The 13,337-nt window shown below is 49.3% G+C and overlaps 1 protein-coding gene across 5 annotated transcripts in view; it reads right to left on the minus strand.

The window, feature by feature from the left end:
• Nucleotides 1-259: 259 nt before the first annotated feature.
• Nucleotides 260-13,337, minus strand: part of OTUD7B (OTU deubiquitinase 7B) — a 28,107-nt gene continuing 15,029 nt past the window's right edge. For all 5 annotated transcript variants that reach the window (XM_015884313.3, XM_015884314.3, XM_015884316.3 and 2 more), the window contains 8 exons: nucleotides 8,494-8,595; nucleotides 7,557-7,684; nucleotides 7,049-7,161; nucleotides 6,549-6,676; nucleotides 5,325-5,474; nucleotides 4,953-5,067; nucleotides 4,379-4,463; nucleotides 260-3,498 (listed from right to left, as the gene is read on the minus strand). In XM_015884313.3, the coding sequence (XP_015739799.2) occupies nucleotides 2,200-3,498; nucleotides 4,379-4,463; nucleotides 4,953-5,067; nucleotides 5,325-5,474; nucleotides 6,549-6,676; nucleotides 7,049-7,161; nucleotides 7,557-7,684; nucleotides 8,494-8,595 (2,120 nt within the window). In that variant the 3' untranslated portion in view covers nucleotides 260-2,199. The remainder of the gene's footprint in view (nucleotides 3,499-4,378; nucleotides 4,464-4,952; nucleotides 5,068-5,324; nucleotides 5,475-6,548; nucleotides 6,677-7,048; nucleotides 7,162-7,556; nucleotides 7,685-8,493; nucleotides 8,596-13,337) is intronic.

The raw sequence follows: 13,337 nt of genomic DNA on the forward strand, positions 1-13,337 counted from the left end.
GGGGGGGGAAGAGGGGCTGAAGTTCTATGGGGGGGGTGGGAAGAGGGGCTGAAGTTCTATGGGGGGGGGGGAAGAGGGGCTGAAGTTCTATGGGGGTGGGAAGAGGGGCTGAAGTTCTATGGGGGGGGTGGGAAGAGGGGCTGAAGTGCTATGGGGGGGGGGAAGAGGGGCTGAAGTTCTATGGGGGGGGGTGGGTGTTTATTATATCCTTATTATATCCTTATTATATCCTTATAATAAACAACAAGGATGGGACGTGTTTAAAGCTCGGAGTTACCGGCCCAACTCATTTATTTCCATACGTTCAAACTCTGAACCTCGTTCTCTCTTATACAAACAAAACTGGGCTGAGGATTCGAGCCCCAGTTTGGGGGCTTCAAATACAAAAAGGAATCTGTGCAAACATCGCAGTGTTAAATCACAGCCCCCCCCTATAAACCCCCTTTATAAACTGGGGGGGATGGGGGAAGGCTGGGCCCCCTTATATCGCATTTAAGAGCTGACGGGTTCGCTTTCCTTTAGGTTCACCCCTTATATTTTAGCCCTGTTATCAAAAAAAAACCCAAAAAAACCCAAAATATATCATTTAATATCACTCAGCCTAAAGGTCAGTTACGCGGCTCGGCAAAATGGAGCCAGAGTTAATTCTATTCAGCAGAACAGAGGTAGTATGGAAGTAGCTTCGCTCAAGTAGAAAGTTATTATCGCGTGGATCCGCCGCGGGGCTGGAAGCAGCGTTACCTCCCCAATGCTGCAGGGCTCCGGCCTCAGACCTGCCCCATAAGTTGGGGCTGTTCGATCCTGCCCCATAAGTTGGGGCTATTAGATCCTGCCCCATAAGTTGGGGCTATTCAATCCTGCCCCATTAGTTGGGGCTATTCAATCCTGCCCCATAAGTTGGAGCTATTCAATCCTGGCCTTACGTTGGGGCTATTTGATCCTGCCCCATACGTTGGGGCTATTCAATCCTGCCCCATACGTTGGGGCTATTCAATCCTGCCCCATACGTTGGGGCTATTCAATCCTGCCCTATTAGTTGGGGCTATTCAATCCTGCCCCATAAGTTGGGGCTATTCAATCCTGCCCCGTAAGTTGGGGCTATTCGATCCTGCCCCATACGTTGGGGCTATTCAATCTTGCCCCATAAGCTGGAGCTATTCAATCCTGCCCTGTAAGTTGGGGCTATTCAATCCTGCCCCATAAGTTGGGGCTATTCAATCCTGCCCCATAAGTTGGAGCTATTCAATCCTGCCCTATTAGTTGGGGCTATTCAATCCTGCCCCATAAGTTGGGGCTATTCGATCCTGCCCCATAAGTTGGGGCTGTTCGATCCTGGTCTTACGTTGGAGCTATTAGATCCTGCCCTATTAGTTGGAGCTATTCAATCCTGCCCCATACGTTGGAGCTATTCAATCCTACCCCATAAGCTGGAGCTATTCAATCCTGGCCTTACGTTGGGGCTATTCAATCCTGCCCCATACGTTGGAGCTATTCAATCCTGCCCCATAAGATGGAGCTATTCGATCCTGCCCCATAAGTTGGGGCTATTCAATCCTGCCCCATACGTTGAAGCTATTCAATCCTGCCCCATAAATTGGAGCTATTGCTGCTGAGGCACCCACCTGCTTTCAGTCCATCTCCGTACCGCCAATGGAACTCAATTGGGGGGCACTCAACCCCATTTGGTGCTGAGACCCCCCTCCGTCCCCCTCCCCACCCTCATTAAGAGCTTAATAAGAACCAGCATTAAAAACCCGGAGCCCAGCTTGTATATGGAGGCAGGGCAGAGCCTGAAGGCGCTGAGCCACCCCATGGGCTCCGAAACCGAATGGTAACGTCCCATTCCGAACGTGTTGCTTCAGTACTGGGAAAAAAATAAACCGTCGTCGTAGGAAAGTGTTAAAAAACCAAAAAAAAAGGAAAAATAAAATAAAACATTTCTGTGTTTTAAAAGGTCTGTGACTTTTCCTTATTGGGATGGTGGGCAACCAGGTGGTCTTGAGGTCCAGCCGAAAGCTTTGGTTTGGGATACAAATGGCTTGGAAGCCCCTTCCACCCCCAGCTCCCACATTGACCCCAATGAGCCCTCAAGGTTTGAAGGGGCTGAATCCCCTCCATCATCATCCCCCCCATCTCCTTCCAGCCAAGGAGGGGGGTATATGGATAACCCACGTTATCGCTCTCCCCGCGTGTCGCGGGTCAGAACCTGTGCACCAACGCCTCGCGCTCTTTCCGTTTCATCTCCTCTTTATAACAACAGGAGCAGAAATTCCCAGTCTCCGGATGGCCGTAAAAGCTGCAATTTGGCTGTTTGCATTTGGGTTGTTGGATATTACAAACAACCCTCCCTCTTGTTTTATCTATCGCCGTTCCTTTCTGAGCGCCGTCCTGTTCTATGTACTCCCTGTAACCGTTGCTGTTGTTGTGCTGGGGGGGAACGCGAGTGAAGGCTTCACAATCTGTATTAAAACCTGGATGAACATCCATGTCCGTAGGGGAAAACCTTCCTACGTGGGGAGGTTGTGGCCGTGCCTGGCTGCAATGCCTGGGCAGGGTGGCGTAAGGGGGGAGGCTGCTGCAGGACCCCCCCGCTACCTGCCGCCGACCCTCGTGGTAACCGGGGGGGTGAGACCCTTCCGTGCTGCTGCTGATCACTGAGGGTCTGGGGAAGGTGAAGACCCCCGAATAACTGGAGGGGAATGAGGCTATTTTAGCCCCGATGGCCAAATCCGGGGGGTGGATGGTGTAGGTTGGGGGGGGCTGGGGGTACACGGGGCCGTGTAGCGTTTCCTCAGCCCTCACTTCCACCTCCAGCTTCTTAGCAGGGGCTGTGTTTCCTAATGCCTTTTTTTCAGCCTCTTTTTGCTTCTGCTCGGCCAGGAATCTCTCCTCGGCATCCAGGAGGTATTGCTGGATCATCTCCTCCTGGTACTGGTGCCGATGGCCCGTTTTCAGGTGTCCAGCAAAGATGAACTTGCGCTCTCCCTGCATGGCAGCACGTAGGATGCTGAGGCTGAGCCTCACATCGTTGCTGTATTTATAGGGGTCCGAAGGTTTTTCAGAGGCTGCTTTACCCGTGGTGCAGCTTTTCTCCCCATGAGCACAAAGGTCCCCCTGGGCTGTTTCCTCTTTGCTGCCTTTCCTCGTCTTCAACGATCCCTTCTTCTTCTTCTCCAGGGTGTCCCCCTGCCCGTTGCTCACCCCTCCCTTGATGGTTTTGCTGTGCATCAACCCACCCATGTTCTTTTTTAACTTACTTCCCAAAGTCTTGCCGAAGCTGCCCAGCTTATTGGCCACCGAGTCGGCCCGTTTCTTATCTTTTTCCTTGTCCTTTTCTCGTTCTTTCTTTGGTTTCTCTTTATCTTTGCAGCCTTTGCTGCCCCCGTTACTCGCTGAGCTGCTGCAGACCGACTCCTTGTCTGACTCTCCAGACTCTGCAGCCGAACGGGCATCGTCCCCTGCTGAGGCTGTGGGGGATTCAGGCTGGGCCAAAGGCGCCTGGAGGACAGAAATCATATTATTATGGGCACACAGAGGGGTGTATGGGCACAGAGTGGGGATGTATGGGCACAGAGTGGGGTGTATGGGCACAGAGTGGGGATGTATGGGCACAGAGTGGGGATGTATGGGCACAGAGTGGGGATGTATGGGCACAGAGTGGGATATATGGGCACACAGAGGGGTGTATGGGCACACAGTGGGGTGTATGGGCACAGAGTGGGGTGTATGGGCACAGAGTGGGGTGTATGGGCACAGAGTGGGGATGTATGGGCACACAGTGGGATGTATGGGCACATAGTGGGATATATGGGCACACAGAGGGGTGTATGGGGATGTATGGGCACACAGTGGGATGTATGGGGATGTATGGGCACACAGTGGGGTGTATGGGCACACAGTGGGGTGTATGGGCACACAGTGGGGTGTATGGGGATGTAGGGGCACACAGAGGGGTGTAGGGGCACACAGTGGGGTGTATGGGGATGTATGGGCACACAGTGGGGATGTAGGGGCACACAGTGGGGATGTAGGGGCACACAGAGGGGTGTATGGGCACACAGAGGGGTGGTATGGGCACACAGGGGGGTATATAGGTACACAGTGGGGTATATAGGTACACAGTGGGGTGTACAGGCACACAGTGGGGTGTATGGGCACACAGTGGGGTATATAGGGCTGTGCCTCAAATTGGGGTGAAAAGGGTCAAAAACAGGCTTGAAAAGCTCTACAAAAAAGGTACGTGTAGCAAAAACCAGGTTGTTTATCTGAGCAACATCAGTAATGCAACGCAGGAGCTGATTGAAGCCAGCAACGCAGCACGATGTGAAGGTGGTGTCAATAATTCAATGGTAAAGAAAAACCCTCCTGGTCTCTTTACCTGCGTGTCGCAAGGCAACGTGATCCATTTCACATTCATGTAGCTGTGCAGCAAGTGCAGCTTTGCCTCCAGTGAGAGAGTCACGCTGGAATTGAATGACAAGCATTAGAAGGTTCCCCATCCATTGGTTCCAATGAGATCCCTGTATCTCTTAAGCCTGCCCTGAGCTTGAATACATCCTCTTTTGCCTCTCATATATGAGCTAAATCTAATGGGAACCTCTATATAACATTTAGAGCCATCAGCTCTTACCATGGGGAGCTGGTAAGACATCATTACCCTATGAATATTCTATTATGAACTCCCCATGTTTGAGAGCAGAATAAAGGATGAATATTCTATCACTAAGTCCCCATATAACAAGGGAAGATTCCCATATAACAAGGGAAGATTCCCCATATAACAAGGCAAGATTCCCATATAACAAGGGGTGTTCCCCATATAACAAGGGAAGTTCTCCATATAACAAGGGGAGTTCTCCATATAACAAGGGGAGTTCCCCATATAACAAGGGAAGTTCCCCATATAATGAAGTAGGTGCTGCCCTGTGTCTGCCCTGTGCCCCATCACCAACCTGGCCAGCTTGACGTTGTCGCCGTCATCCTTCCCCCACTGCCAATCCTTGCCAGGATCCACTGCAAAGTGCACGGGGAGCAGCTTATGCTCTGAGTCTGTCAGTGGGATCACAGCTGAATGAGGAAGAGAATAGAAAGGCCTTGAATGCCTGGCAGGATGGGATTTAGCACAATAGACAGAACCTGCCACTTCAGTGCTGCATCTCATATCAGCCCCTAGAATTGCAGCTGACACGGAGCCTGACGTCCACCTCCAGCACCCATATAAACCCAGCCCTCCCTTTATCCTGAGTGCTCCCCAATAACAACCTCAGCTCAATAGCAACCTGTGTCACAGCAAAACTGAATCCAAATCTGGTTTAATCACAAACCTTGATCTTTCGTGGGCTCTTTTTGCTCCATGGATACCAAGGCAGAGAAATGGGCTTGGTCGTATGCCAGCACCAATGGAGAACGGTGACATTTGTTGGCTGGGACTTCCAAGGGCAGGTAGATACCTCCAAAGGGAATAGGGGCAAAGGCTGGAATGAAATCAGGCTGATTAGTTTTCATGGCAGGTTCAAGAGGGAAGGGTTGTTTATACTAAAGCTGCTCCAGAACATGTTGTTGGTTTCACTTTGAGGTTTAACCTGTGATTCTCTATTAACTCAAGGGACAAAACCAGCCCCCAGAGCAGACGTTCATTTAACACCAGGAGCAAAACAGTCACCAAATGAATCTGTGTTTTCTATGAAAACCCTTCTTCCCTCCTCCGCAAAAGAAACAAGTCAAGTTCGCACCCAGAACGATGGTAATTCATTAATCTTCTGTGGCAGGAAATTAAAGCCTGCGAGTGGAAAATACTACAATGCAGGGAATGGAATTTCCTTTCTATACACCCACATCTACAGGGGCAGAAAGGGGAGAAAAACATCATGAAAAGGCAACAGGGAGGGCTGTGATGTCTGTAACCTCCAATGGAATCACCCATAGCAGATATAGGAGCTCAGCATCCCCCCAATGCTCTGTTATCAGATTGGAGATCCACCTTCAGAAGCTCAGCATCCCCCCAGTGCTCTGTTATCAGATTGGAGATCCACCTTCAGAAGCTCAGCATCCCCCCATTGCTCTGTTATCAGATTGGAGATCCAGCTATAGAAGCTCAGCATCCCCCCAATGCTCTGTTATCAGATTGGAGATCCAGCTATAGAAGCTCAGCATCCCCCCAGTGCTCTGTTATCAGATTAGAGATCCAGCTATAGAAGCTCAGCATCCCCCCATTGCTCTGTTATCAGATTGGAGATCCAGCTATAGAAGCTCAGCATCCCCCCAATGCTCTGTTATCAGATTGGAGATCCACCTTCAGAAGCTCAGCATCCCCCCATTGCTCTGTTATCAGATTGGAGATCCAGCTATAGAAGCTCAGCATCCCCCCATTGCTCTGTTATCAGATTGGAGATCCAGCTATAGAAGCTCAGCATCCCCCATTGCTCTGCTATCAGATTAGAGATCCAGCTCCATAGGGGCAAAACACGTCCAGGTACACTTGGAACCAAGGTTAAGAGGCACAAAGTGAGCAGGGAGAGTTAATAAAGACACAAAGACACAGGTCCTACCTTCTCCCCCTGAGTCTCTCAGCATCGTATCAGCCACCACCACTATGGGCCTCTTCAAGACATGGGCAAGGACAAAAACATGGAACTCCTCCAGGCTCTCATAGACGGGTTCCTCAGAGCTCTCCACACTTTCAGAAACAAGAAACCCATCAATTTCTGTGCCCCTCCTCGTTGCTTTTAATACCAGCAAGAGATTCCGACGCTGTTTCTCTGCTGTTGCCCGTCAGGCTTTGTTTTCTGATTTCATATTTCAGATGTAGATGAAACCCAGTTCTATTATTCCTATTACAAGGGGTTGTTTCTAGGAAACACCAGCAATTCTTGGAGCCTCTTATCTAAAGAGCTGCTTGTTTGGGATGGCTGCAGCCATTGAAACACAAGAGGGTGACAGAACGATGCTGAAACCCCTCATTCATGTTTTGCTTATTGCTCTCATTATGGACCCAAGGAAATAAAGAAGGGGAAGATGAGCATCCCCAGCTTTGCTTTGCTCCACGTACCCACCGCAGCCGCCTCCATTGGTGCCGTAGTGCACACGAGGTTCACTTGAAGCCAATTTGATCAGCTCGTTCCACTCCTTCTGCCATTCCTCCTCCGTGTAAACGAGGCCAGACTGAAAAGGGCAAAGAGGACAAAAACCTTCAGGCTGGTTTCTTTATTTCCCCCCTTCCCTCCATTGGTTTCTGCAGCAGTTTTGTATGTACAACCACAATGCCTCCCTTTGCATTGATGGTTATACCCCCCCCTAAATGCATTCATTTCCCAAAGCAATGGTTTCTCAATGGGGAAATAATCAGCCTCAAAGACTCGGTGTATTGACCCACAGAATGACAGGGAAGCTTTGCTCTCGCTCTGATCCTTCCTGCATTAAAACACTGCATATACAGCCCATGTATGGCACAGCCCTTTCCTCATAGGCCTACATTGAAGACATGCTGCCCTTCCTACATCCATCCCAACCCCAAAAGCCTGCAGAATTCAGTTTATCTTTTTCAGTCTTTTTCCTACCTCCTTGTTTTGCTGCGTCTGCTGCCAACGCCAGCGTCGCTTCAGGGCTTCCCTTTCCACACCTTTATCCATTAAGGTATAAAGGGATTTACGAAGCACCAGATCTCTATCGTGGAAACCCCACATACCTGCACGGAGGGAAGGAAAAACACCCGAGGATTAACAAGAGCTGCCAATTCTCCACCCTATGTAATGTCATGGCATCATTTAGGTGCCATAAAGCAAGTGCTAAGATGGGAAATGGAGGCAGAGAGATGCAAGTAGAGCAGGGCCAACCCAAACAGATTCCATAAGCCCAAACCCTTTGCTCCAAGCATCCCACCCCATAGCTACAAACAGAAGCTGCCACCAAAGGATCCTGCCCCATATGGTGGTGCTTTGCATTGATGCTTAAGGGGAAATACAGACCAGGTGAAGTGAGACTGTGGTTTGAGCTGTGTTTGAACAGAGGAAATACACGAGCCCCATTCGTTTAGAAGCCTGGAAACCTTTAAGATTTGTCATGAAGGTATAGGAGCAAAATTGAGCTCTTGGAGCTGCTCTGCTCAGCCACCTCCGGAGAATTGGGCGGCTGTTATTTCACATTTCCTTCAGAAACAAGGGGAATCTTGCCAAAGGGAAGAGGCCCAGCCCAATGAGAACAGCTTTAGAAATACACAAGCACTTGGCAGCTCGTTTCTCTCAGCTCCATCTCAGCCCAGCACATCCCCACTGCTGCCTTCCCAGGGCCAGCAGCCAGACCACAGCTTCCTATAGGAAGGATATATAGGATCTGTTCCCTATATCCTATAGGGACAGATGGGGACAAAGGCAGGCAGGGAGCCTGGGCTCTCCTTCCATAGCAGCCTGAGCTTAAAACCAAAAGCAGTTTGGTGGAGATTGGAGGCTGATGGAAGGGATCATTGAGCTGCTTTCCCCAGCTTGGTGAAGCTCTTACCCAGGGATGCAGCGTGGAGCAGGCAGTTCCCATCACCCGTTGTGGCCAATGGAAGCAACCTCTGGCAGCTGGGATCCACGTTCGCCCACCAGTTCAGACGACCTGGGGAGGGGGGGGAATATTGGAGAGGGTGAGAACTGTGCACACACACACAGCAGGAGATGGAAGCAAAAGAAATAAGGGAGATGAGGGCTGCAGCTTGCTTAATTTGCAATGGGAGCACCCATGAAATGAGCTGCGCATCCATCCTGCAGCTGGAAGAGGAAAGGAGGAAAGAAGATGCAATGAAAGGACAGGCTGGAGTTATAATATCATTATGGTGACCTGGGGAGAAGGGCAGGCTGCAAGAACAGGCAGGACATGGGAAATAATGACTTCAGGTCACATAAATCAAAGCTGAAAGCAGGAGTCAGCCCAGCTCGGATTTAACCCGGACCAGTGTTGTCCTCCTGCTTGTTTTTCTCTCTGCTCATTTCACAACCCCAACCATCATCAGGCCAAAAGCAAAAGGTGCCAACAACCCTTTTGTACAACCCCATTTAATAACCGTAGTGCTCTCAGTTGCTCTAAGGGAGAGTGGTCCTATTTAATGTATAGGAAACTCTTAGAACCTCGGTGAAGCTGCTTGGCTCAGCAAATGAAAACGCAACTTGACAGCGCTTAAAAATAGCAGCTTTTGGGTAAGATAAAAGGCACGTGAGTTACTACGAGTCAAAAGGGGACGTTTGCAGATCAACTAAACATAGAAGATAGGAAAAAATTAACACCCGGCTTCAGTTCAACATTGATCAAGGGAAGGAAGCTGCGTCACAACTCCAACCCACAACAACCTCAGCAATGCACTGTGTCCCCTGGCTGGGACTTGTGGCAGCAGATCCTGAACTTACAACAGGCATTTGGGAAGAGCACGTTCTGTTCAAGGGGGAAAAAAACACATTGCAGCCACTTGAATTGCTCTTCCAGATGTACGAGAGCCAAGTTCAGCAAGGCAGGAAAAGCAGAAGAGCTCGTTGGGGTGCAATGCTGGGGGTTGCTTTACTCAGCAGCAAGAAAAGAACCTGATGGAGCTGCAGAGTGTTCAGCCTTGAGACAATAGCTCTAGCTTGGGAAAACAGGGTTGGTTTGGACTCAATATCATTGAACTCAATATCATTGAACTCAATATCATTGAACTCAATATCATTTCTGGCACGGTGACGGTGCAAACCTTCAGCCAAATGGAGCAGGGCCAGCAGAGCGAGAAGCAAAACAGCATCTAACAAAAGCTGAACGGAATCTGAATGCTACTGGAGTCAGCCCTGAGCTCTTTATTGCCTTCGTGTGTTCCCAGCTCTTGTCTGGAAGCAGCCGCTCGATTCCTCCTTGGGTCTGTTTGCTGCACCCCTGCTCAGCAATACAGTTGTATTTAAAACAACATATTTCTCCTCTTGTTGTTATTAACAGCCAGTCCTGGAAGCTGTGCATGGCAGCAGAAGGGAAAAATAATTGCATTCAGGAGCACAATGGATCTTCCTGCCATCAGCACTTCAGTAACAGTGAGAGAAATGAATGTGTGTGACTGGCAGGACAAACTGACACGTGCACCCAAAGCTTTGCTATTGCTTTGCTATTGCTTTGCTATTGCTCTGCTATTGCTTTGCTATTGCTCTGCTATTGCTTTGCTATTGCTTTGCTATTGCTTTGCTATTGCTTTGCTATTGCAGCAGTTTGGGCTCCTGGCGACCTCTCCTTGTGCTTTTCAGCTCGTTTCTCTCCCTCCTGGCTGGCAGCAAAAGCTCCATTAAGATCTGATGCTGCTCCAGAACCTAAGAGGTCAGTGAGTGACAGCCCTTCTTGCACAGCTGAAGCATCCACAGCACCAGGGTCTTCCCCTTTGCATGGGGACACCAGCCCAGTTTTGCTTCCAGGATGCATTAATGCACAGCAAGAGCAATTTTGTTCCATAAAAGATCAGGAACCTGCACCCAAACACACACACATACATTGTGAAATGCAGCTTTCCTCTCGCAGGAACCTCTAAATAGGTCACGCAAATAGGAAGGAATGAAGACAGCTCTGCTCTTAAGTCCAAAGCCCAGCAGTGACTCATAGAAATCAAATGGCTTCCCTGAGGCTACTGTGTGGAATGAGGGCTGCCCTCCCATGGCAGGCAGTGATCCTGGGGCTGACGTGATGGATCCAGCACTAACACCCACCTCCACCCTTGTGCAGTTGCTGCAGAGCACATTTTATTCCCCTCCTTCCTTTGCTGAATCACCGGGTGGAGAAAGGAGTGGGATCACCTCCTGGATCTGGGTTATCAAAGAGCCCAAAAAAGGAGAAAGCAGCAAGCAGACGTGGCGAGCTCATTTATCCTAGCTAAAATTAGACAGGCAGGCTCCTTCATTCAGCTCGGATCCCATCTTCTTTGACGAAAGCAATGCTTGCAGAACACACTCAGTTCAGGATCTGATAACAACAAGAGCTCACCCTGATGCACTCACACACCTGCAGCTACTTTCTCCCTAAGCAGAGTGTATCTTCTATCATCAGCAAGGCCAAGAACCAGAGGCTCATGCCAAGAACCAGAGGCTTATATTGTGTCACTGCTAACCATGCTGCTGCCTGCTCCAATGCTGGCTCTCAGGCCTGAGCCCATGCTCACATTCCCACTCTTGGGATGTTGATGTTGATGGTGACAGCAAAGGGACCAAAGGAATCCCAGCCATGAGATGCTCAACAGGACCCTCACCTGTGTTCTGCGGGTCCAGATGTGAGCTCAACCCTTTCCTCTTGAGGAAAACCATTGCAGCCAATGACTTCCAAGCTGAAACATCTGCAGAAGCTTCGCAATTCAGATGTGTAAGAGCTGGGGGTACACGCACACACACGTGCCTATGATCACGCATGAGCTGAACCCAGCTGAAAAGCTTCACGATGATGCATTGCTGAGGCAGGGATGGAAGCGTGCTGATGTCTTTGATGGCCTGCTTTGAGCTCCAGGAACAAGGAACTTGTTCACCAATCCAACAGTGAATCAAGCGTTGAGAGGCTGAACCCTTTAACTCAGCAGGTTTTAACCAGTCCACCTATAGATGTTTATTGCAGCGTGGAGAGCAAAGCAGAAGTTTCCCTGCCAATGTGCTGGGGGGACTTTAGGAGGAGGGTTTGGCATCAATTCACTGACCTTGGAGCAAAGGCACAGCAATGAGCCTGGGGTTTCTTTCCATTCCTCCTTTTGAAATGGCCTCAGGCAAAGCACTGCCCGCTGCTGCTCTGTGTGCTGAACAAGAACTGTATATACAGAACACAGGGCAAGGCCTAAACCATTCAGGTTTGCAACTAAAAACACTAAGGTTGCACTAAGGCCAAACTTGCAGCTCCATCAAGGCCTTTTCACAGAGCTTGGAGCATGTTAAAAGCTTTCCAGGAGGATGTCATGACGATTTACAGCCACTTTAAGCAGGTTTACTCTACCCACAGTGGTGTAAAGGGATCCCTGGATAGAATGAGGAGAGTATCTCCATGTTTATTGCTCCATAAAATACTTGCTTAATTCTCTAAGGACAGCACGCACTAAATTAAGGAGGGATATCAGTGTGGATCACAGCACCGTGCTCAACAACCTGCTTCAATTAAGCTTGGAGCATCTCATATACGCGGCTCAGCCCTTTATTAAAGATAAACACCCATTTATAACAAACCCACATATAGAAGGCAAAGTGAACCTGCATTAAAAGGCTGCTTTGCACAAGTCAATTACCCCATGGAGGAGAGCAGCCAAGGGGCTGATCCAGCTCCATGTTGACCTGCTCTGCCAACAGATGTCACACAGGGACCTGCTGGATACGTTCTATGTACAAAAATGAGATTCACATGAGCTACAATTGGAGGGAATTAAGCTGAAAACCAGATCCTGACCATGTAGACACACCAGAGAAATGCAGCAATCCAATACCCAGCCTGAACTCAGCTGAGATGCAGATAAACCAGCTTCAATTTGCATCTGCTTCACCACGCACAAACAGCGAGGCTGCCGTAACGAGATCACTTGGATCAAGTGTTCATTGCCAAAACATGAGAATATTTATTACAGCAACACCTGAGCAGGACAGGGCTACAATTAGACATTAAGAATCTGAAGGAATAATGGTTTTATAGCTACGTGAGCTATGATAGAAGTAAAAGGAGATATAAAGGCTCCTGTCTGGTGCTCCCACCCTTCCCCAGCCATAACCATCCTGGTAACACAGCAGCTGATATTAAGCTCCTCCCTGCATGCATGGATGTCCCCCATTCATTCAGCAGCCTGATCTTATTTACAGATCACTTAGCAACTATTCAGGAGGAAAACAGCATGTTGGAAAACAAACCCGTCTGTGCTCACAAGGTGGTTCCTCTCCAGGCACGCAAAAAGCCAGCAGACAAGTTGCCTTGCATTGAATTAGCAAGCATATAAACTGCATCATCCACCTAAAGACATCCGTAATCACTTCTAATATCTATCCATGATCATTTGCTGCTCTTTCCCCCCCTGTCCTTCTCATATTAGGGCTGATTTGATGGCACAGAGCATAGGGGAGCTTATGAGGTGAGATAAAACCACTTAGTTCTTTTCCCTTAGTGCTCCCATTCAGCTGCAGGAGCGATGACAACACACACCATTGACATTCTGTGTCCGCAGGCAAAGCAAAGCAAAGCAGACTCTTGCTCAACTCTTGCACCACGCCATATAAAAAGGGATGCAACAAGGATCTAGCACAGATACACATCCTCGCTCGCTTCCTTGCAGCCTATTCCAGTCGGTGCTGCTGCAAACTGCCACCACTGTGTTGCATTGGCATGGGAAATAAATCATTTGGGTG

Source organism: Coturnix japonica, unplaced genomic scaffold, assembly GCF_054131305.1.
Source record: "Coturnix japonica strain WE unplaced genomic scaffold, WE-NBRP24 Scf062, whole genome shotgun sequence".
In the NCBI taxonomy this organism is placed as follows: domain Eukaryota; kingdom Metazoa; phylum Chordata; class Aves; order Galliformes; family Phasianidae; genus Coturnix; species Coturnix japonica.